Source organism: Bubalus kerabau, chromosome 2, assembly GCF_029407905.1.
Source record: "Bubalus kerabau isolate K-KA32 ecotype Philippines breed swamp buffalo chromosome 2, PCC_UOA_SB_1v2, whole genome shotgun sequence".
NCBI classification, from domain to species: domain Eukaryota; kingdom Metazoa; phylum Chordata; class Mammalia; order Artiodactyla; family Bovidae; genus Bubalus; species Bubalus kerabau.
The window spans coordinates 110,227,288-110,252,858 of record NC_073625.1 but is presented as its reverse complement, the minus strand read 5'-3'; the positions used below and the strand labels follow the sequence as shown (position 1 = coordinate 110,252,858).

Sequence of the window (25,571 nt, the reverse complement as noted above, 5' to 3'; positions counted from 1 at the left end):
TGTCTACTGAGGGAAGGAAATCAGAGAAAGACAAATATCATATTATATTACTCATAGGGAAAGTGAAAGTTGCTCAGTTGTGTCCGACTCTTTTCGACCTCGTGAACTGTAGCCTGCCAGGCTCCTCTGTCCATGCAATTCTCCTGGCCAGGATACCGGAGTAGGTAGTGTATCCCTTCTCTAAGGGATCTTCCCAACCCAGGAATCGAACCAGGGTCTCCTGAATTGCAGGCGGACTCTTTACCAGCTGAGCTACCAGAGAAGTGCTTCACTTATATGTGGAATCTAAAAAAAATGTACAAATGAACTTATTTACAAAATAGAAATAGATTCACAGATGTAGAAACAAACTTATGGTTGCCAGGGGGAAAGTAGGGAGGGGGGATAAACTGGGAGATTGGGAATGACATATACACACTACTGTATTTAAAATAGGTAACAAATAAGGACCTACTGTATAGCACAGGGAACTCTACTCAATACTCTGTAATGGCCTATATGGGAAAAGAATCAAAGAGTGGAGATATATATATATATATATATATATATATATATATATGTATAACTGATTCACTTTGCTGTATAGCAGAAACTAATACAACATTGTAAATAAAATATACTCCAATACAAATTGGAAAAAAAAAAGGACCAGGCTCTGCTCTAGACTATATATGGTTATAAGCAGTGAGGTTAAAATAGTTACAGAATGAGTTACTGGTTCAAACAAGGATCAAAAAGAAATTTTCTAACTTTATGAATGATATTCTTATAAAATATTCCATAGACATTCTCAAAACATAAATTAACCTTTAATTACATACATGAATGGAGAGGGATAGGTGTTATTAATAATTTAAAATAGCTAATTAAAATAATTTATATTTAGCTTTGTAAAGCCTTATAATTCCCTCCATAGTTTTTCTTTCCTAATTATGTTTCTCCTAAACTAATCATAAATTTAATTTTCTCTTCTTGAATGCAGAGTAACTGACTGTGGAAAGATGATCTCACATTTTGATGGGTGGAGGAGAAAAACTGGTGTAGGACTAAAATTTGAATTTGGATAACTCCTATTTAAATATTGACAGGTTGACTGTATTTGAAGGTCATCAGTGTTTTTTTTTAAGATTTTTTTTTTTTTTTTAATGTGGACCGTTTTTAAGGTCTTTATTGAATTTGTTACAACATTGCTTCTGTTGTTTTATGTTTTGGTCTTTTGGTCATGAGGCACTTGACATCTTAGCTCCCCAATCAGGGATTGAACCTACACTCCCTGCATTTGAAGGCAAAGTCCTAGCCACTGTAAGAAGACCACCAGGGAAGACCAGGTCATCCGTGGTTTTGATCCAAGATTAATATTCACTATAACAGAGTCCCTTGCCCCAGTTGTTTCTCTCTGCATTTCTTCCTTGGTCAGATAGAACCAGCCTAGCCCTTCCAGAGGTGAGGGTGGCACTTGTCTTATTCAAGTTTTACAGCTCCTCCTGTGCTGGTGGGTGGTGGTGGCAGTGGGAGGAATGTTGGGGAGGCAACAGCAGCGTTCCCCACAAATAGCTTTAAGACATTATGGTGGATATAAATTTCTTTACATGTTGGTCTATAAAGAGATAAAAGAAAGACTCTGTGGTGTGGTTGAAAACTTATGGGTTGGTTCCAGCTCTGCCCATTGGTGTCCATTGATCTTTTGGAGACTTAATGTCTTAGTTGAGTGAAGAAGGGGTAATACTACCTGCCTTACATACTCCCTGGGGTTGCCGTGAAGATCAAATCAGACAATATATGTGTAAGCCCTTTGAAATTTATAAAGTATTATACAAATGAAAGATGCTGTCTGTTGCTTTAGCACTCAGAATAATTAAGAGATTTAAATCCTACTGTGGTTATAAAGCAGACTAGGATAAAAGAGTTGGTAAAACTCATTACTAATAAAAATTTTACTCAGAGCACATGCCAGGAGTATAAGCTCTGTGAATTAAATAGCACATTTTTTTCTCTTTGTTTCCCATGAGAGTGTCCTTTTGAACGCCTCTGTGTGCAGCACTTGGAGTTTCCAGTACTCCGATCTGCTTCGAGTCCACCATCTACCATCTGCCCCCATGCTTCTGGGCAGCCAGATTGCCTCCTGAAATCTGATCAGTCCCAGTCTCCCTTCAGAAGCCACGCTTCTTTTTCAATTAGAAGGACTGTTCCACTGAACTGTGAGCTCTCTATCCTCTCAGTAACACACTAGCTCCTGTTTGGGAAGGCAGAAGTACACTGTGGTGACAAAGAGGCAGGACGGCTCTCTTTCTGTGCTGATTCATGACACTGTAGATGTATCCCAAGTGCGACTGGAAGCCTTGTAAGGGTAAGGGTCATATATTTTGTGTTCAGCCTTCAACCCAGTGCCTTACACAGTGTACTCAGTAAATATTTACTGAACTGAATTGCTAAAACAGTGTATCATATCAGGTAACTTGCTTTATCAAGGCTTTTCAGCCTCAATTACTAGATTATTTAATTATAGAATAAGTATTCTATCTCTGTATTTAAATGTAGGATTATAGTGAAGCAAAGTTCTGCCCCAAGTAACACCTTGCTCTTCTCCTTATATTACTGACTCTTATACCCTACCTGGGGCTGGGTTAGAATGTAGGAATATGTACAAGACAAAGTCAGGAACTGAACTGGACAGATTAAAAAGAAATCTAGTCCTTACTGTGGAGTTTAAAGGAATGAAGCAAATGATAAAATATTTAAAATATTAGATTTCTGTTAATATAAAAAAGTCTACACGGTCATTCATTTCTTGCCATTAGAGATCTAGTCATGGATTCTACCACACTGGAAATAGCAAAGTTGAGGGATTTAAAATTCATAAACAAACTATCTTTTCAGGGTATTCTTATTAAAAGTGATTGGTATTTCTTAATATGGTTCTTTTTTAAATTTGAAATTGTAATAGCAACATTTTCAGAAAAGAAAAAATGCATCCCTAATTCCACCATCTTGATACTACTTTATTTTTTATGTATGTCTCCCAATCTTTGTCCACATGTATAGGTATTTTGTTTTTCTTTTTGTCTTTCTTCTGTGCATCCTATTTTCGTTTCTGAGTTGCCCTGGGAGGATTGCATCTGCCAGATGGGGGCTCAGAATTTCTGAATGGCTCCAAGAATTCTAATCTATGCTGCTGTAGAAATTAACAAGGACAGTCTGACATTACAGAGGGCGGTATGTATGTCCTCAAATCTAGAAGGCTTGAGTGGGAGACTTAAGTAGAATGGGACTATGGGCTTTAAGAAAGAGAGCAACAACCTCATTGTTAGAGAAATGAAGATAAGGTTTTATAAGGAAAAATGTAGGTAGATATTAAAGTAAAACAATTTCAGATGCCATGAAGGTCTCTTTTCCCACCCAACCAAAACAACAAGAAACAAAAAAATAGAAACCCAACCAAAGTAATCAACTACCACAACAAAAACATCTCTAGTTAACATGAAAATAAAATTTTCTAGTTTTACTACTCAACAAATACTTGAAATTAGTTTAAGAAAGCAAAAAGGTTTAAAACAAAAATTTTAAATACTGTTAAGTTGATCTAAGTCTTCCACGGTGTACAGCCCCTACGCTCCTTTGAAGGAAGAAAGGGGTAGTTAGAAAAATAAAAAATATAGGACAAACTTCATCGACTCTTACCTTTGCCAGGGTCAGGTTTGTTTGTTTTTTTTTTTTGGACTATTTAGGCTACAAAAGAAAGGACTGGGAGAAAGTGAAAGAGCGAAACAGAAATCTGAAAAGAGTCTTGGAGGTTGGGACCCAGGCTGTGGTGAAGTGCCTCGTCGAGCTCTCTGGGGTTCAGGACTTTCACCACGGGTCCGGGGAGTGGATCCGGGCAGGAGAGGAGCCCTGGCTGCCTGCGAGGAGGACGCCCACCTTCCGTCCCCGGCGCTCGCGGAGGCGTGCTGAGAGCGGGCGTTTCAGCTCACAGGTGGCCAGAGCCGCGCCAGCTGCGCGCAGCGCCCGCTCCGCGTGTGGGCCGCCAGGCGTCGCGCCGGAGCCGCGGTTGCCCTGGAGATCGAGAGGGGCGAGTGGGCGGCGCGGAGCCGAGCCGCAGCCGGGCTGCCGCCCGAGTAGCCGGGCGAGAGTTGGCGGGGAGTGGCTGTCCCCAGGCGGCGCGAGGGGCCGGCGGGTCCTGGGGCAGTGCGAGGTGGCCGTGGCGCCGCGGGGCGAGGCCGGCGAGCCCGGGACGCACCTGCGCGCAGCTCAGCCTCTGCGGAGCCGGGCGGCGCGGGAGCCGCGCTTGTCTCGTCTGCAGGTCCCACCGTCCCAGCCCCGCCGGGCGGACTGCGGCCAGGGGGCTAGTCTGGGAAGTTCCGGCTGCCCCAAGAGCGCCGAGAGCCCGGCCCGCGCCTCGGCTGTTGCAACGAGGAGCCGGGCGGGCGGCGGGCGCGCTCCCCGCGGCCCCGGGATGACTTGTCGGGGCTCCCCTCTGGCGCCTTTGCTGCTCTTCTCTCTGCACGGTGAGTGGCCCTCCCATCCTCTCCCCTCCCGGTGGGGCCAGGCGGGGCCGGCAGGCCGGAGAAGGCTGTCTCCCCGGGGCTGGTCCTGGGAACCCAACTTTCTCGGGGGCCATATTCGTGACTGTCGGCGAGGCTCGCGCTCCCACGCAGAACCCTCTGCCAGCTCCCCGCACGGCTCCGGCTCAGGTGTTAGGATCCGAGAGGTGACTGCGCCCCGCGCCCGGTTACCGCTGATCCTGAACCGGACTCCGACTGTGACCGCGCTCTTTGCCCCCTTTAGATAACGAACTCCCTTACTTTCTGGATCCGGGGAGAAACGGGGTTTAGAATCGTTTCCGTTACGAGGCGGCTGCAGGAACACTGGAAATGTTTAATTTGGAACACTTTAAGTTGCAGTTTTCACCAAATCTTTAAAGAGCATGTGCAGGTTATGACTAAAAATGTGATCTTTATTAAAAACACACACACACAAACTCTACAGTACGTACACTAGATTTGAAAACAATTTATTTTTTAATGGTCGAGCTTCTTCCCCAAGGAATTTAAGTCGACTTACAAAAATACATTGAACATAGCCATATTAGAACAAAAGAAATAAACGTGTTTAATTTTCTTGTTAACTGTCTTCTAAAAATATCAATTTAAATTTTGATTTCTACTTAATCTTAAATTTTACGTTCTATGACTAGCTGTCGTGTTGAGACCCTGTTTTCATTTTATACAAGTGACTTTGTGTGTGTGTGTGTGTGTGTGTGTGTGTGTGTGTGTGTGTGTTTCCTGTCCTGTGGAATCAAGTTTTCTGTTCCATTTAATTCATTGTTGAGATTTACTGAGATTTATTCTGAAGGCTTTTATTTAAAAAGCAGGATAACTGCTTTATGGAGTTTTGTGGTTAATACTGTTTCTTTTTGAAGATAGTGGTATGTTTCCCATAATTTTATAACCTTATTTGAACTGTTAATGTACCCATAGATCTTGAAGTAACTTAATTTTAGCCGACTTAAATTTGTACAGATTCAGTTTAAGGGAAGGGAGAAATACAAAACTTGCATATCTTTTCCATAGGAGCGAGAGAAGGAAATGTTCAAAATTACAGATAACTTTTAAGGACCTCAATAGGTATATTTGGTGATGATGTACAAAATGACATTTGTATGTGCTTTATATAAACATGTGCTTCCCAATTAACTTTGTCTGGTCACTACTTTCAGTGAGCCAGTATTTTTCTCTGTCCTACTTTTTTAAGCGTGAAATAAGATAGAGTAACTGAACTTTTAAATAATCCCTCGGACACAACTGAAACTGTTTTAAATGTTAATGTAAGAACAGCTGACTTTTTTGGTAAAAAATACGTTGTTAGCCTTCATCTGTTACAATAAATGCCACCCTCTTCTTGTAAATAGTGTTTGTGTATGGTTGAGTTTTGAATTATTAGGCAGTACTTTTTAAAAGAGTTGGTGAAATTTGCAGAATCAGCCTTACAAGGTCATCTGATGTGTTTCTTTTCCTTCAGCAGAACTATTCCTAAACATACTGGGATGTTTTTAAAGACTTCCAAGGACATCTCAGCCTTTGTGATAATCTGTTTTTGTAGAGGCACTTGTCACTCTCCAAAAACTGTGTTCATTTGTTCAACGAGTGTTTACTGAGCCTCCACTCTGGGCACTTGGGTGGGGCAGGATGGTGGTGGGAGACAAAGATACATGAATTTGTCCACCTCCTGTAAGGAGTTTTCAGTTTTCAGACAAGCTGCAAGCATGCACAAGTGAGTTATGATACAAAGAATATATATATGAGTACCATTTGTTGGTGGTGGTGGTGATATCAAGGGAGACTTCATGGAAAAGTCTTTTGATCTGGACTTTGAGAAGAGTTTGAATTGGCTGAGATGGGAGTGTTTGTTTTTCTAAGCCAAAGGAACAGCCTGGCTGTAGGATATGAAGTCGAAAGTGCAGGGGCATATTCAGCATCAGTCCTTCAAATGAATAGTTAGGACTGATCTCCTTAGGATGGTCTGGTTGGATCTCCTTGCAGTTCAAGGGACTCTCAAGAGTCTTCTCCAACACCACAGTTCAAAAGCATCAATTCTTCGGGACTCAGTGTTCTTTATAGTCCAACCCTCACATCCATACATGACCTCTGGAAAAACCATAGCTTTGACTAAATGGACCTTTGTTGGCAAAATAATGTCTCTGCTTTTTAATATGCTGTCTAGGTTGGTGATAACTTTTCTTCCAAGGAGCAAGTGTCTTTTAATTTCATGGCTGCAGTCACCATCTGCAGTGATTTAGGAGCCCCCCAAAATAGAGTCAGTCACTGTTTCCACTATTTCCCCATCTATTTGCCATGAAGTGATGGGACCGGCAAGGCTATGGTTTTTCTAGTAGTCATGTATGGATGTGAGAGTTGGACTGTAAAGAAAGCTGAGCGCCGAAGAATTGATGCTTTTGAACTGTGGTGTTGAAGAAGACTCTTGAGAGTCCCTTGGACTGCAAGGAGATCTAACCAGTCCATCCTAAAGCAGATCAGTCCTGGGTGTTCACTGGAAGGACTGATGTTGAAGCTGAAATGCCAGTACTTTGGCCACCTGATGTCAGTAGCTGACTCATTTGAAAAGACCCTGATGCTGGGAAAGATTGAGGGCAGGATGAGAAGGGGACCACAGAGGATGAGATGGTTGGATGGCATCACCGACTTAATGGACATGAATTTGGGTAAACTCTGGGAGTTGGTGATGGACTGGGAGGCCTGGCGTGCTGCGGTCCATGGGGTTGCAGAGTCAGACACTACTGAGCGACTGAACTGAACTGATGGGACCAGATGCCATGATCTTAGTTTTTTGAATGTTGAGTTTTAAGCCAACTTTTTCACTCTCCTCTTTCACTTTCATCAAGAGGCTCTTTAGTTCTTCTCTTTCTGCTTTAAGTGTGGTATCATCTGCATATACGAGGTTATTGATATTTCTCCAGGCAATCTTGATTCCAGCTTGTGCTTCATCCAGTCCAGCATTTCTCATAATGTACTCTGCATATAAGTTAAATAAGCAGGGTGACAATATACAGCCTTGATGTACTCCTTTCCTGATTTGGAACCAGACCACATGACCTGCCTCCTGAGAAATCTGTATGCAGGTCAAGAAGCAACAGTTAGAACTGGACATGGAGCAACAGACTGGTTCCAAATTAGGAAAGGAGTACCAGTGGGTTAGGTATATCTAAAGTGTTTCTTGTATTACTTGTGGTTCCTTAAAATAGCAGGTAACCTTCCAGAATCTGGAGAAAATACATAAAAGACAACATGAAATGAAAATGAGAAGATTTATGTGCCTGAGTGTTAGCATTATGAAACATTTACTGTGAACTTCCACTGCCTAGCTTTAACTTTAATTATGGAACTTTTGGGAAGGATTCACTTTTTAGTAAAAATTTTGTAGTTTGACCTACATGAAAGGTGACAGCCACTGGGTGAAAATTTTAGAGAAATTAAATTCAATATTCAACACAGACTACTCAGGAAGCAGTTTACATATTAAATCAGCAAGCGCTTCAAAAATGTTATGCTTAGAACTGTTGTCAGACCCAAGGTAATGATGCAATGGGTAAAGACTTCTTCCCCCCAGCAACAGTATGTGGCACGTTTTCAAATGTGTTTTCACACTTTGATAGTGGAAGCATTTGTAATGAAAAGTCTCATTTGAATCTTCATACTTAAGCCATGTGATTTGGTGTCAAACAAGGTGGTGTGCTGGTGCACAAGATTCTTTAGCTGCTCTGAGTTATACAGAACACCATTCTGGAAGTGAAGTTGGGAAAATTGTGGCGTTCCCCTAAAACTCTCATCTGTAACTGGTTGATTTAGAAGAGGGATTCTGAGTCCGTGATCTACACCTGTGATATCAGTTTATATTTTGGGCAGTTTGAGGGATTACTGACTTTTCTGGAAGTCTGATGACCTCAGCTGAACATGGGCCCCTCAATTTCCTCCTCCCTTGTTCGATGAGGACTCCCTGGCACTTACGCATCTAACCCTGTGTTTTGAGAGCAGCTTCAGAACATCTGGAGGCTCTGAAATCCTCCCTTGATTGTATTTGGAGAGAAGCTAGTTTAAGAGAGGTTGTCAGTTCTTGGGTGGTATTCAACATGGCATCCGATTTGAGCTGATTTTGGTCTTAAAAGTGGAAAGGTAATTAGTTTACTTATTAGTTAAGCTGATCTTACTAAACTGGAAGGATTTCTTCCCATTCCAGTTTGGGTAATTGATTTCCTCTGTGCCTGGTTTCCCAGCTCGTAACAAGGACTGTAGTAGTAGTTTGCATCTGTGATGGTTTTAAAATTGCAGAAATGTGAAGTCAAAGAACGAAAAATCTGTTTCCTAATTTCATAACTCATAGACTCAGTCATTGATCTGATATCGGTTCATTGTTATCATTATTAGGTCCTATGTAGAATGCTATAGGGTGTGGTTCTGCCTCACTGATGTGTTATAAGGAGATCACGTTTTCATAAATATGATTAATTTTCTGTTTTTGTAGAACAAGATTAATGCAATTTACCAGTGTGAACAAGAAGTCTATTCAATAAAACATTCTTAGAAGTCGCATACTTACTGGTTTCTCTTCGTGTAGCATTTTCATCTTGAGAGAGGTAACAAACCAACAGATGAGATGCACGCTTATTTAGAAGAGCATTGCCTCCTGTGAAGACGGTGAGGTCTCAGAAGTGCTGAGTTCAGGAAACTCCTGTATCACAGAAAGTTCTTTGGGAGAATCTTCAGAGAATTAGGTTAACATTGTTGTTGTTTTTCAGTAGCTAAGTCATGTCTGACTCTTTGCCACCCCATGGACTGCAGCACGCCAGGCTTCCCTGTCCTTCACTAGGTTAACATTAGCGGCTGAGAAAGATAGTGGGTCAGGGTTTAGGGTTGGGATGATGGTTAAAGTATAGTAGGTTTGTGGGAAATTAAAAATTTTTTTCATGGAGGATCACACTATGTAATAATAATGCAGTCTGACGTGAATGTAAGTCTAATGGTGCCACTTCTGGACCATTCTTTCTTCTTTTTTTAAATTTAGTTTTTTTTATTTTAATTAGAGGGTAATTACTTTACAGTATTGTGATGGCTTCTGCCATACATCAGCATGAATCAGCCATAGGTGTACATGTCCCATCTCTGCTGAATCCCCCTCCCCCTGCCCTCCCCACCCCATCCCTCCAGGCTGTCACAGAGCACCTGCTTTGGTTCCTGGTGTCACACATCAGACTTGCAGTGGCTGTCTGTTTCACGTATGGTAATGTGTATGTTTCAGTGCTGTCCTCTCAAATCATCCCACCCTCTCCTCCTCCCACTGAAAGACATAAAGAAAGTCTGTTCTCTGTGTCTGTCTCCTTCGCTGCCCTTCATAGAGGATCATTGGTATTATCTTTTTTGATTCCATATATGTGTGTTATTATACAATATTTACCTTTCTCTTTCTGACTTACTTCCTTCTGTATAAGAGGGTCTAGATTCATCCACCTCATTAGAACTGACTCAAAACTGACTGCTTTCCTTTTTATAGGTGAATAATATTCTGTTGTGTATATGTACCACAACTTTCTTATCCATTCATCTGCTATGGGACATCCAGGTTGCCTCCATGTCCTAGCTATTATAAACAGTGCTGCAGTGAACATTGGGGTACATTTGTCTTTTTCAATTATGGTTTCCTCAGGGTATATGCCCAGTATGGGGTTGTTGGGCTGTATGGTAGTTTTATTCCTAGTTTTTTAAAGGAATCTCCCTACTGTTCTCCATAGTGGTTGTAGCAGTTTGCATTCCTACCAACAGTATAAGAGGGTTCCCTTTTTTCCACACCCTCTCCAACATTTATTGTTTGTAGACTTTTTGATGATGGCCATTTTGACTGGTGTGAGATGATACCTCATTGTTGTTTTGATTTGCATTTCTCTAATAATGAACAACGTTGAGCATCTTTTCATGTGTTTATTAGCCATCTATAGGTCTTTGGAGAAATGTCTGTTTAGGTCTTTTGCCCACTCTTTGATTGGGTCGTTTATTTTTCTGGTATTGAGCTTCATGAGCTGCTTGTATATTTTGGAGATTAATTTTGACAGTTCTTTCATTTGCTATTATTTTCTTCCATTCTGAGGGTTGTCTTTCACTTTGCCTATAGTTTCCTTCATAATGCAAAAGCTTTTAAGTTGAATTAAGTCTCATTTGTTTATTTTTGTTTTTATTTCCGTTACTCTAGGAAGTGGATCATAGAGGATCTTGGCTGTGATTTATTAGAAGACTCATTAATCCAAAATTTTTTAAATGAAAAGAAATTTAAAATTCCACCAAAGTCTGTTGAACACATCAGTGGAAGCTTAAGCAATGTTTACATTTGTTTTCTCATTAATGTTGTTTCTTTTCTCTCTTTCCTTCCCATCTTCTTCCATTTTGAAGAATGTTACGTTCTGTTAGTAGCGTCAGATTCTTCTTAAGTAAATAAATCTAGCTACTAGTTACTTCTGGTTATTCTGTTTTACCTGTTCCAGGATTGATATCAACAAATAAAACCCCTGTACCCAACCAGGCAGACCCAGAAATCACCTTAGAAGCTAGAATTGGTGGGCTTGTATGAGAGCTGTGGACCTAGTTCTACAGTTTCCCCTTGTTCCATGAGGTTAACTTTATCATATAATTGTGTGTGTGTGTGTGTATATGTGTGTATATACATTTCCCCTAAAAGACAGTACCATGCCTGGCATAGAGTAAGTGCTCAGTAAATAACTGTGACTGAATGAATGAGTGGTTACTAAAGCAGGTGGTACTCCCCTGTGCTTGGGGTGCCTGAAAAGCATCCTTTTTTTTCTGTTAAAAAATAATTTCTTTAAAATTTTCCTCAGGGATTTGGTTTGATTGTCAGCTTCAGCTGATCTTTAAACCTTGCTGTATGTTTTGTGAAATAGAGGTGAAAGAGTTCTATTTTCACAGTCTTTTCAAATTCTGTGACTTTAGAAGTTTATGTAGAAATGCTGTATTTGTAGACCTTTTAAAGTTGCTTCTTAGCATCTCTTTAATCCTAAAACTTTGAAGTTGTCCATCTCAAGACTTTTTTTTTCCCTCCCTAAGGAATTTCTAAAGATTTTGCTCCATGTACTGAAGAGTGATGTTGGACTTTTGGGAATCCATTTAGAACCTTGAAGTTTCCCATTTATATCACTGGTGTTCTTAGTCCTAAAGGCCTGTATGTTGGAACTAGTCTCCCAAGAATGGAGATAATTAATTAACATCTCATATGGTCTAAGCTTCCCAGGTGGCACAGTGGTAAAGAAACTGGCTGCCAACTTGGGAGAGGTGTGTTTGATCCCACAGCGGGGAGGATTCCCTGGAGGAGGAAATGGCAACCCACTTAAGTATTTTTGCCTGGAAAATCCTATGGACAGAGGAGCATGGTGGGCTACAGTCCATGGGGTCTCAAAGAGTTGGACATGACTGAGCGCCTGAGCATGCACATGCATGGTCTAAGCCCTCTCTCCCCTTCCCCATGTCATGTGCATACAGTACTGCAGAAGCTTTTTAGGAAATAGGAGCATTACTCAGCCAGCCTCACATGGGAGGCATTATAACCTCCTCCTGGTGGAGCTTGCTAGTTGTCCTTCCCTCTCATTCCCTTCCCTTCCCCTGAAGTCTGTGTACTTCAAGCCACAGTTTCTTGCTGCTGTGATCCATTCCTTTAGGTATCATCCTTTCAGTCTGCAGTGATGTTTATATCTCTCAAAATGTCCAAAGTTGTTTTCTAATCATAGCTGCATCCTCAGCAGTGTGCTTGCAAATGCCTTGATGTTATCATCCTTTAAATTTAAGTATTTTCAGTTTTAAGTATCACTATACTAATCTTTGTTTCTTTGGACCAGGCACATCACTGTCAGCTATACAACTTCTGTCAGCCCTCATTGGTCAAGAACATTTGCCAGAACACAAAATTCGTGGCAAATGAAAAGGCTGACGTGTAGTGAACATCACTTGTTGCAGAACATATTCAAATCAGGCTAGCTAGCATTTGATGTTTTCATTGGCTAAGAAAGTTTATAGTACAGTTAACTTATGTGTATTGTCTGTGTATAAATACAGATTGCTGTACTTGTACTTGTTGGCCAAGACTTAAGACAGTATGAAGAACACATGAAAAATGTGTTAACAGTACACTACAAAGATTCTCAGACTTTTTGGTGTTAAAGATTATTGGGACCTTAAAGATTATTGAGGGCCAGAAGTGCTTTTGTTTCTGTGGGTTATATCTGTCAATATTTACCATGTGCTGTGCTTAGTTGCTCAGTGGGGTCTGTCTCTTTGTGACCCCCGTGGACTATAGCCCGCCAGGCTCCTCTGTCCATGGTTTTCCAGGCAAGAATACTGGAGTGGGTTGCCATTTCCTACTCAGGGGATCTTCCCAACCCAGGGATTGAACCCACATCTCTTGTGTCTCCCGCATTGGCAGGCTTATTTACTACTAGCACCACCCGGGAAGCCCACAAATTTACCATATTAGAAGCCAAAAGTGAGAAAATTAAAAAATATGTACTAATCAATTTAAAAATAACAGTAATATATTCATTATATGTTGACATAATACATTTTCGTGACACATACGGGTTTTTCTCAAGCCAAAAAATATTAGCTAGAAGAGTGGCATTGTTTAGAAATGTCAGGCTCACTGGAAGACAGCTAGATTTTCCTATCTGCTTTTGTATTCAATTTATTATGATGTATTGGTTTGGTTGAACTACATGAAGAATATCTGGCCTCTTACAACTATGTATTTGGAAAAGGAAGGAGTATGTTGATAGCATTTTCAGATAATTTTGTTTATTCTTTGATATTCCACCAAAACACTTTAAGAGGTAGTATCTAAAAGATTGGGCTTCCCAGGTGGCTCACTGGTAAAGAACCCACGTGCCAATGCGGGAGACACAAGAGACAGGGTTTGATCCCTGAGTTGAGAAGATCTCCTGGAGGAGGAAATGGCAACCCACTCCAGTCTTCTTGCCTGGAAAATTCCATGGACAGAGAAGCCTGATGGGCTACAGTCCATGGGGTTGCAGAGAGTCAGACACGACTTAGCAGCTGGGCACACATACATCTTAAAGATTGGTTGCAGTGAAGATTCTGAAACCATATCAGTAAACATTTCTTACTCCATTAAAGTCCACTTTAATAGATGTTAAACATTGCACTTTAAATGGATCTTATACTCATGTGTGGTTCTTTTTGTAACATTATTTATTGTTTGTTTGAAAAATATTGATTCACTGATGCAGATCTTACAGATGTTGACATGTATTGCATTTTATAAAATGTAAAAAGATAATCACATTTAATACCACCATTGAGCTCACAAGCACAGCCTTTCAGTGTTGGGAAACTGTTAAAGTTCACAGTGGCAGATACAAGCTTTCCAAAATTTTAATATTTATTCCAATTTTATCACTGGCAACAGATAGTTGTTGGTTACTTCCCTCAAAATGAGAGTCTTGCTTTGTTTGGTTTTGAGAAAATGTCATCCACATTCCTAAGTCTGACTGATTAGTCTGTGAGTTGTTCTTTCAAGTACAAGGGCTAATCTGGGGAAAAGCGAATGGTGGAGTTAGCCTTGAGCTCTAACTGCTGGCCCAGCGCTTCTCCTTAGGACCCCACTTGACTCTGTAGCCGCATATGGGATTCCTAGTTCATGCTGCCCATTTGGTTACACAGAATACTAAAAAAGGTCAGGATGCAATGAAACTGCTGTTGTTGCTTCACAAAGACATTTAAAAAAAACTGGATTTCCTTTTTTAACCATGAATGCGTGATGGTGATGACTGCAGCCTTGTACGGTTTCGTGGCAGCGCCTTGACTTATGCCGAGGCGCCCACAGCTTCACCCACCGCTGCTTCTGCACCACAAGTACAAATGTCAACTCGGGCAAAAAGGCAGACAACACTTTACCAGCATTAAGGAAAAAGCTGGTACCTCCTGGACTTTCTGACAGGATCTTGGAGACCCCCATGGATCTATGGGCTAGTCTTGAAATGCTGGTATAGTGTAATGAGATGTTAGTATTTTTTTTTTATTTTTGAAAAAAGTTTTAGACACAAATAGCTGCACAATTTTTCTGTGTTATGGGGGATGGCATTAAATGGAGTATGTATGCATTTTAAAAAATAAATACTATACTGTAAAATTCTTTATTTTTGTATAAATTTTTAAATTATAAAAGTAGCATATCTTAGCCGTAAAATTTCAAACAGTGCAGAAATGTTTAAGAATTGACTCAAACCCACCTCCACCCACTGAATTCTCTGCTTTTACTGTGCATTGTTCCAGGCCTTTCTTGAACCACAAACAAAGCCTGCATGCGTATGTATTTTTTTTTTTAAATAATGCCATAATACTCTTCTGTAACTTATTTTTAAAACATAACAATTTAATATGGGTATCTTACCACATCTATTACATGGTATCTTACCACATCTGTTACATTATCCTTAGTGATCATTTGGTATTTCACAGCATGTATAATTTATTTAGCTGTTTCTCCATTATTGTATATTACTGTTGTTTCTTATTTTTCTTATATTAACTATGTAGCAGACATCTTTGGACATATAACCTATAAATTTGTGTAGAACTTTTTATAGTCTAGGTTGCCCAAAGTGAAATTTTTTGGTTGTACACGTTTAGCATCACGTAAAAGTTTATGGGTTTGTAGAGTGAGACAGCTCAGATTTGAATTCTTGACATGTCATTTATTTGTTCTATGACTTTGGGATGTTATTGATGTCCTGAGCTTGGGCTTGATCATCTTGTAAAGTGGAAATAACCTTCTCAGTGTGTTGGGAAGCACCAAATTAAATGAGATGACACGTCTCTCAACTGTGTAGCATAGTGCCTGGCAAGTAGAATATGAAAATGCTTGGTTAGTGGCAGTTAGTCATAAGGATTGCTAAACCCCAGTTCAGTCAGGAAGCAAGAGCCCTAACCAGGGATACCAGTGGAGGTGTGACCTGGGACCCATCAAACTGCTGGCTTTCCAGGCCTGCTTGCTTTTGCAAAATGAGGGATTAGGTGGTTAGGTGATCTCTTCTTTTCCAGCTCTGTGTCCTCATGGTTCTTTAACTTGGCTCCCAAGTATTGAGAGTATTGGCAATAAAATAACCTGGAGAAAGCATATGACTGATGTTAACATATTTATAAAGCTGTTCCTAAAATAGTTATTTGACTTGCCATGCCCTCTCCCCCTGTCAATTTAATAAGACTTTTTGGTGATACCTGTTCTAGGAATTAAAACCATCTTCATGTGTTGTAGAAAGATTATTAAAAAGTGGTTTCAAATATAAAGAATTATATTTTAAAATTAATTTCTGTTCACTTTAGCTCAGGCTGTGTACATACATCATTATTTTCTTAAATCCTTTGTAGCATAGATAGGTATTGTATGTGCCAGGAGAAGGTCAGCTGTGAACAGACTTATGAAAAAACATTTTACCGCAATCACTGTATCCTGGTCCTTTAACTTGATTTTTAGGACCTTTCTCTGCCTTTATCGGATAATGACTGCTCTTCGTCTAAGCCAGGCATTTGTTGTTATTTAGTCGCCGAGTTGTGTCCAGTTCTTTGTGACCCCATGGACTGTGGCCCGCCAGGCTCCGCTGTCCATGGGATTCCCCAGGCAAGAGTATTGGAGTGGTTTGTCATTTCCTTCTCCAGGGGTCTTCCTGACTCAGGGATTGAACCCACATCTCTTGTGTTGTCATGTGAATTCTTTATCACCGAGCCACCGGTGTCTAAAATGTATCTGGACTGGGTTACATGATGTATATAGACATTTTCGTAGTGTTGCTGTTGATTAAAAGTGAAAAGCTTGTGAGCTTTTAAAAAACAATGGGTTTTAGTCAAGGAGGTAGTGATGAAAGCTTTGGAGGGGTGTGGTTGGACATGTCCTAACTCTGACTTATGTCACTGATAGTGTTTCCCAGCTGTTCTTTGTGCATTTTCATGAAAGAGGATGTTTTTATGCAAAACCAGGTGGTCTCCCAAATGGACAGTTAGTCACATTGGCAGAACTTCCAAAATAATGATAAGATTTTGTAAACTCACTGCCCACTGTGTTTTCTTGGTATGATTTGTTTTCAGATTAAATTTTTTTCTGAAACTAAAACACGCTAGCAGAGAAGATTCTTAAGGTTTGTCCTCCAAAATAGTTATAGAAACTTAAACATGATTTGTTGTCATAAAAATACTTGCTGAAAATGTGACTTTGAATTCTTGCTAATTTGTGATTTCATTGTCCTCAGAGCAAAGCATGTTTCAGTTGCCCTTTGATGTCTCCAGTTTCCATGTTAACATTTGTACTTCTTTGGACAAATAAATTGTGCTCTTCCCTCCTCCCTTCCTAGTTACTTTGGATTCACGTGGTTGAGTTGTCCTTCTCATTAGTAAGAAAGTGTAATGTTGTGAGCCACGGGGAACTGGACCACTGAGGTCTCTTAGAGCCCTTTAATTCCATAATGTCCTTGATCTGATGAAGCCGCTCAGCAAATCTCTTCACAATTTCCACGACCAAGCCATCTGCCTGCATTGAAATAAATCAAATCTGCTTACTCCGTCAATGTCTAACGAGTTTTCTATAAACTGATGATGTTGACCATGAGCACGAAAATAATTTGCAATCTTGAGCACTTCCTCTTGAATTCTCACCCAAGATTCTCTTGACACAGTGGAAGTTGGCATGCCAGCTTTCTCTTTGACTTGAGTCAGAGGGTAATGGAGCTGTTCCCCCACTCCCTGTGATGTAGTTACTCACTCAGGGACAGTGAGTAAACTTCTTCTTCAGCTTTTCCACATCCAGGTTAAACTTCACAAAACCTGTACTTGCCCTTCTACTTTATATATACTTGCTAATATAGAAACATACACACAGTTATCTAATTTTACATGTTGCAGTTTGCATGCACACACACACATTTATGTTTAAATCTCAGGCAGACTGATTTTGTATGTGGCCCAAGCTTCTGATATTGTCTGGACTTGGGACAGTGTGGTAGCATCACACTGGGCAAGTGTATAATCCCATGGCCTGTGCCTAGGCAATAATAATAATAATTATTATTTTTTTCACATCTGAGAACCACCAAATCTAAACCATTTATTCTTAGTGTTCTTAATTTCTTGCTCTCCTTTCTTTCCTCACTACCTTCATTAATTTATATCCTTAAGTTTGCATTATTCTGACACTTTTCTAATGGTTCTTTATTTCTCCTTTCTTCTCTTTGATCCATCCTTTATTCTGTGCCAGGTTGCTCTCCTGTCAAACACTGTTTTCATTATATCTCTCCCTTCCTTCGATAGCAATAACAACTGCATACTCTGAAAACCTTTGATACAGTCACTCAGCCTTTTCCTTTATGTGAGCTAAGTTTACAGTAGCTTCCCACTTTCTCCTAACATGTTCCTGCTGCCTTTCTAAAATTTGTACTTTGTTCAGTCAGCTGAGGAATGATGACATACATAGTTATTTTGGGGATTATATTTCAAAGTTGCGAAAAGAGAGTAGTGACCAGGACTAAAATTTTTTAAACCATAATATACACAAAATAGTGTAGTAATATTGAGTAGTACTTAGTGAATTATCATAAGTCATATCATACTTAGGTAACCATCGTCTAGATCCAAAGGCAGTGCATTGCCCACATCCAGTAGCCCCCAGAGACCCTCTCAATCATCCTACTGTTCCCTGCTCCCCCAGGGTAACCACTTTTTAAAAAATTTATTGAAAGTATAGCTGGTTTACAATGTTGTGTTAACTTCTCCCTACAGCAAAGTGATTGAGTTGTGCATGTGTATTCTTTTCGTTATTCTTTTCTACTGTGGTTTATCACAGGATATTGGCTGTACTTCCCTGTGCTGTACAGTGGGACCTCGTTGTTTATCCATCCTGCATTGGATAGTTTGCGTCTGTGAATTCCAAACTCTTGATCCTTCCATCTCCCATCTGTCCTCCCTCTTGGTAACTGCAAATCTATTCTTTATGTCTGTGAGTCTGTTTCTTTTTTATAGATAGGTTCATTTGTGTCATATTTTAGATTTTACATATAAGCGATGTCATATGGTATTTGTCTTTCTCTTTCTGACTTTGCTTAGTATGATAATCTCTGGATCCATCCATGTTGCTACAAATGGCACAATTTCATTCTTTTCCATGACTAATACTCCAGTGTATATACCTCATCTTCTTTACCTGTTTATCTGTTGATGGGCATTTAGGTTTTTTTCATGTCTTGGCTATTGTGAATAGCGCTACTTTGAACATAGGGTTGCATGTATCTTTCCAGAGTATAATTTTATCTGGGAATATGCTCAGGTGTGGGATTGCTAGGTCATAGGGCAACTCTATTTTTAGTTTTTTGAAGTACCTCCACACTGTCTTCCATAGTGGTCGCACCAGTTTACATTCCCACCAACAGTTAGGAAGGTTTCCTTTTTTCCATACCTTCTCCAGCCTTTACTATTTGTAGACTTTATGATGATGGCCGTTCTGATTGGTGTGAGGTGATACCTCATTGTATTATTGATTTGCATTTCTCTGATAATTAGCAACGATGAGCATCTTTTCATGTGTCTATTGGCCATCAGTATAACTTCTTTGGAAAAAGGCTGTTGAGGTCTTCTGCCCGTTTTTTGATTGAATTGTTTGTTTTTTTTTTTGTTATCAGTTTGTATGGGCTGTTTGTATATTTTGGAAATTAAGCCCTTGTTGGTCACATCATTTGCAGGTGTTTTCTCCCAGTCGGTAGGTTGTCTTTTTTTTGTTGTTGTTGTAAACGGTTTCCTTTGTTGTACAGAAGCTTATACATTTGATTAGGTCCCATTTGTTTATTTTTGCTTTTATTTCTATTACTTTTGGAAACGACAAAGGTAACCACTTTTTGACTTCTAATACCAGAAATTAGTCTGTTTTTAAAATTTATATAAGTAGAATAATTCTTATTCAGTATGTATTCCTTTGTGTCTGCCTTTGAAAATTCACCACTGATTATGTGATTTATCCACACTGCTACATGCAGCTGTAATTTCTTCACCTCTGTTACAGTATAGCACTTCACTGCATGAATATACCACTATATGGATTTATCTGTCCTACTGCTCATAGATGTTTGGGTGGTTTCTAGTTTTGACAATGAACAACACTGCTGTGAACATTCTTGTATGTGTCTTTGGACACATAATCAGAATTAGGAATACACCTAAGAAACAAATTGCATGTATTCAGCCTTAGTAGGTACTGCCATTTTCCCAAAGTGACTGTGCTGATCTTTACACCCTCCTAGCAGTTTATCCATTTTCTCTACATCCTGGTGAATATCAAGTGTTGTCAGCTGGTTTTACTTCAGTCATTCTGATGGGCAAATAAAGGTGTCACACTGTGTGTGCCTAGTTTGCAGGTATTTTGTACTTGGCTGATTACTAATGAGGTTGCTCACCTTTTCTCCTTCTTACTGGCCATTTAGGTATATTCTTTTGTGAACTGTCTGTTCAAGTCTTTTGCCAGTTTAAAAAAAAACAGCTTTATTGAGATATAATTAGCATACCATATTTTTCACTTGTTTAAAGTATACAGTGATTTTTGGTGTATGACATCGGTAATTTTTAGGAATTGTGGTAAAATGTTAAATTTAAATTTAAATTTTAAATTGCCAACATCTGTTGGATCATAGAAAAAGCAAGGGAATTCCAGAAAAACTTCTGCTTCATTGACTATGCTAAAGTGTTTGACTCTGGATCACAACAAACTGTGGAAAATTCTTAAATAGATGGGAATATCCGACCACCTTCAGTTCAGTTCAGTTCAGTCGCTCAGTTGTGTCTGATTCTTTGTGACCACATGAACTGCAGCATGCCAGGCCTCCCTGTCCATCACCAACTCCTGGAGTTCACTCAAACTCACATCCATCAAGTCGGTGATGCCATCCAGCCATCTCATCCTCTGTTGTCCCCTTCTCCTCCTGCCCCCAATCCCTCCCAGCATCAGAGTCTTTTCCAAGGAGTCAACTCTTTGCATGAGGTGGCCAAAGTACTAGAGTTTCAGCTTTAGCATCATTCCTTCCAAAGAACACCCAGGGATGATCTCCTTTAGAATGGAATGGTTGGATCTCCTTGCAGTCCAAGGGACTCTCAAGAGTCTTCTCCAACACCACAGTTCATAAGCATCAATTCTTCGGCGCTCAGCTTTCTTCACAGTCCAACTCTCACATCCATACATGACCACTGGGAAAACCATAGCCTTGACTAGACGGATCTCTGTTGGCAAAGTAATGTCTCTGCTTTTCAATATGCTATCTAGGTTGGTCATAACTTTCCTTTCAAGGAGTAAGAGTCTTTTAATTTCATGGCTGCAATCACCATCTGCAGTGATTTTGGAGCCCCCCAAAATAAAGTCTGACACTGTTTCCACTGTTTCCCCATCTATTTCCCATGAAGTGATGGGACTAGATGCCATGATCTTAGTTTTCTTAATGTTGAGCTTTGTATCCTGAGAACCTGTATGCAGGCCAAGAAGCGACAGTTAAAACTGGTTCCAAATTGGGAAAGGAGTATGTTAAGGCTGTGTATCATCACCCTGCTTATTTAACTTATATGCAGAGTACACCATGCGAAATGCTGGACTGGATGAAGCACAAACTGGAATCAAGATTACTGGGAGAAATAGCAACAACCTCAGATATGCAGATGTTACCACTCACATGGCAGAAAGTGAAGAGGAATTAAAAGGCATCTTTATGAAAGTGAAAGAGGAGAGTGAAAAAGCTGGCATAAAACTCAACATTCACAAAGTGAAGATCATGGCATCTGGTCCCATCACTTCATGGTAAATAGATGAGGAAACAGTGACAGACTTTATTTTCTTGGGCTCCAAAATTGCTCTGTATGGTGACTGCAGCACGAAATTAAAAGACACTTGCTCCTTGGAAGAAAAGCTATGACAAACCTAGTCAGCATATGAAAAAGCAGAGACATCATTTTGCCAGCAAAGGTCCATATAGTCAAAGCTATGGTTTTTCCAGTAATCATGTCTGGATGTGAGAATTGGACCACAAAGAAGTCTGAGCACTGAAGAACTGATGTTTTCAAATTCTTCTCCATAATTGGTGCTGGAGAAGACTCTTGAGAGTCCTTTGGACAGCAAGGCGATCAAACCAGTCAATCCTAAAGGAAATCAACCCTGAATATTCATTGGAAGGACTGATGCTGAAGCTCCGATACTTTGGCCACATGATGCTAACTCATTGGAAAAGACCCTGATGCTGGGAAAGATTGAGGACAGAAGAAGAAGGGGACTACAGAGGCTGAGATGGTTGGTTGACATCACCGACTCAATGGACATGAGTTTGAGCAAATTCTGGGAGATAGTGAAGGACAGGAAAGTCTGGCATGCTGCAGTCCATGGGGTTACAAAGAATAGGACACAACTAAGCGACTGAACAATTGGAGAAGGAAATGGCAACCCACTCCAGTATGCTTGCCTGGAGAATCCCATGGAGGGAGGAGCCTGGTAGGCTACAGTCCATGGGGTTGCCAAGTGTCGGACACGACTGAGCGACTTCACTTAAGCAACTGAACAATAGCAAACCATTTTGCTATTCAGTGTGCAATTCAGTGGCATTAAGCATTTTCACAGTGTTGTACAACCATCATCATTGTCTATTTCTAAAACATTTTTATCACCCCAAACAGAAATTCAATAAATATTAAATAATAGCTGCCTGTTCCTGCTTCCCCCAGGCCCTGGTAACATCTGATCTATTTAGATATCTTTGAATTTGCCTATTCTAGGTATCTCATATAGGTGGCTGCTGCTGCTGCTGCTAAGTCGCTTCAGTTGTGTCCGACTCTGTGCGACCCCGTAGATGGCAGCCCACCAGGCTCCCCAATCCCTGGGATTCTCCAGGCAAGAACACTGGAATGGGTTGCCATTTCCTTCTCCAATGCATGAAAGTGAAAATTGAAGTCGCTCAGTTGTGTCCGATTCTTCGTGACCCCATGGACTGCAGCCCACCAGGCTCCTCTGCCCATGGGATTTTCCAGGCAAGAGGACTGGAGTGGGGCGCCATTGCCTTCTCCTCATATAGGTGGAGTCATACAGTATTTGTCCTTTTGTGACTGACTTTCTTCACTTAGCATGATTTCAGAGTTCACCCATGTTGCAGCAGGTATCAGAACTTCATTCCTTTTAAGGCCTGAGTAATATTTCATTGTTATATATATGCTACTTTTGTTTATTTACCTTTTGACAAACCCTTGGGTTTTTGCCAGTTTTTAAACTTTGAAAGTCTGTGTGTCTTTTTTTCCCCTTGATTTGTATAGGTTTTGAAAATATTTTTGCTGAAATACAGGCACTTTATTGGTTATATGGGTCACAAAATCTTTTACCTGTGATTTGCCTTTTCACCTTCATACTTTAGTGTCTTTTAAAGAACAGTTCTTGATTGTAATTTATTTGGTTTTGACACGTTTTTCTTTTTGACTAGCACTTTTTGTGTCTTTGGTAAGATATCTTTGCCTGTGATCTTTTAAAATCTGTATTGCTTATCTTTTATATTTTGACCTGTAGTCCCCCGAAATTGGTTTTTCATGTGTGTGATGAGAATTGGGAGTCAAGGACTAAAGCTTACTTTTTGTGGTAGTTTACTTTTTTACATTTATGTCTAGTCTTCTTGGTTAAATAAGTGCTTTGAGTTGGTCTTATATTTCATTTTACCTCCAGGAACCAGCATATTGCCTTGCACCTGGTAAGAGATAAGTAAATGCTTATTAATAATGGTCAGGTTGTAAAGGCTCATTTCCCAAAAGACACATAGGGACCCATACAGAACAGTATGAAATGTAACTTTCTTCTTAAACTGTTGTTGTTTAGTTGCTAAACCATGTCTAACTCTTTCGTGATTCCATGGACTATAGCCCGCCCAGTTCCACTGTTGTGGGATTTCCGAGGCAAGAATCCTGGAATGGGTTGCCATTTCCCTCTCCAGGGGATTTTCCTGACCCAGGGATCGAACCCACATCTCCTGCAGACAGGCAGGTTCTTTGCCACTGAGTCACCAAGGAAGCCCACTTCTTCTTAAATAGCATTCATATATTAATTTCCTCTTTATAGCATTAATTTCTTCTCACCATATTTTGGAGACCTATCTCCCTCTTCCTCCTCTGTTGCCACTGCTGTCTTTGCCATCGTCATCCTTCTCCTTCATTAATACCATCCTCAACATCTGGAACTGAAGTTGAGTTCTAAATCTCGCAATCTTAATTTCCCCATTATGTAGTACTCTTCTTTTAAGGTATTAATTTTAGTTTTATAATAGTATTTTATATTGTTGAGTACCTTGCATCATAACAATGTCACCTTCCATTTGTTTTGTCCCAGGAATTTTAATCCATGGTCCAAAAATTGTTTTCAGAGATGTCACAGAAATTTTTGTGTTGTGTTTGGTATTCTCAGTGAGAATATCTCAGCCTTTAAAAGTTTATTCTTTAATTTTCCAATAAACTGTTCATAAGCCCATACTATGTACACCACTGTACTTAGGCATTGTGGGTCATACAGAGTATTTGATATGGTATCTGGTCTTAAAGAACCTAACACACGTGTTCAGTTCAGTTCAGTCGCTCAGTTGTGTCAGACTCTTAGTGACCCCATGGACTGCAGCACACCAGGCCTCCTGTCCGTCACCAACTCCCAGAGTTTACTCAAACTCATGTCTATTGAGTCGGTGACACCATCCAACCTTCTCATCCTCTGTCGTCCCCTTCTCCTCCCATCTTCAATCTTTCCCAGCATCAGGGTCTTTTCAAATGAGTCAGTTCCTCGCATCAGGTGACTGAAGTATTGGAGTGTCCGCTTCAACATCAGTCCTTCCAGTGGATATTCAGGACTGATTTCCTTTATGATGGACTGGTAGCTATGGTTAGAATTGTAAGCACAGTGACAGCTTGGAGATTTATGTGAATCAGAAAAGGAATAATTGTAGAACACGTCAGAATCAGGTGAGGAACTGAAGTACAGATATATGTAGTAACGTGTCAAGTGGAAGAAGATAGAGGCCGTGTGCACTGCTCATATGGTCTTCATCCCAGTTGATGAGGCAGAACACCTTTGTTTTTTCTGTACTTAGCAGTTTTTAAAGAGAAAAAGCAAAAAACAGGCTTATTATGGTTCAGGCATCTGAGGATAGAAGGATTAAAAAGTATACAGTCTAGTCTTTAGGACTCTGTGAGTTTAGTCTAAAAGACAACATGATTGAACTCATTATTATTTAATTTGTTACATTAATGGTATGAATGCAGTCTTGTCTTCTTCTCAGTCCTTGTTGTTTTGACACACCAAGTCATTTTCCTAGGTGGTATGGTTCTTGGGGTCTGCCAGCTCTGCAGCCAGCCACCTTGAACATGCACTGGGGTGATGGCTTGGAGGCTTTGGCAGAAGGCAGGTGGCCTCTGAGGTGGTGCTCCTGGTCCCCAGGGGCCTGCATGAAGTGTGAGAGAGACCTGGTAGTGCTTGTGCATCCTGGCGAGGGGACCATAGAGGTCCTAGGTTAGAATGAAGAGATCTGTAGGAATTTCAGCATCAGAGACAAGTGGCCAGTACCCCTGTGTACGGATGAGAACCAGCACATATCCAACACTGTTCACCATTCAGTACCACCACTGGGAAGAATACCCCGCAGAGCACCAGTCTTAACCTGCTACTCCTAGACTAATAAGCAGTGAGTTAAAATACTTTATGGGAGAGAGGCCAGTAAAGACCCAGAGGACTTTGTGTGGCTGTGAGGGTCAGCTCTCTTCTTTGCCATGGGGTAGTTTGAGAACTCTCTCCTTCATGCAGTCAGATAGCATCTTGAAGAAAAGCAGGATGAGGGGAAGGAAATTTAAGACTGAGCATTTATGTGAGCCATCTAAAAGAGACATCTGTAAGATTACTTAAAGAAGTTGTTCAGATTATTAGATCAGCCTTAGAGGAGTAGATTGGGCTGAATTTGGTTACCCCTTCAT

General features: G+C 40.4%; 1 protein-coding gene and 1 long non-coding RNA gene across 4 annotated transcripts in view; one reads left to right on the top strand and one right to left on the bottom strand.

The window, feature by feature from the left end:
* LOC129644846 (uncharacterized) overlaps window positions 1–4,018 on the bottom strand; it is a 35,847-nt gene extending 31,829 nt beyond the window's left edge. Inside the window, exon 1 of the long non-coding RNA XR_008711015.1 lies at window positions 3,679–4,018. This is a non-coding gene — a long non-coding RNA (uncharacterized LOC129644846). The remainder of the gene's footprint in view (window positions 1–3,678) is intronic.
* Window positions 4,019–4,131: 113 nt separating this feature from the next.
* The window catches only part of IGSF11 (immunoglobulin superfamily member 11), a 143,628-nt gene continuing 122,188 nt past the window's right edge, over window positions 4,132–25,571 (top strand). For 2 of the 3 annotated variants that reach the window (XM_055568271.1, XM_055568269.1), the window contains exon 1: window positions 7,131–7,216. In XM_055568271.1, the coding sequence (XP_055424246.1) occupies window positions 7,150–7,216 (67 nt within the window). In that variant the 5' untranslated portion in view covers window positions 7,131–7,149. Of the gene's footprint in view, window positions 4,503–7,130; window positions 7,217–25,571 lie in introns of those variants that run through there. The other variant, XM_055568270.1, reaches the window with a different exon arrangement.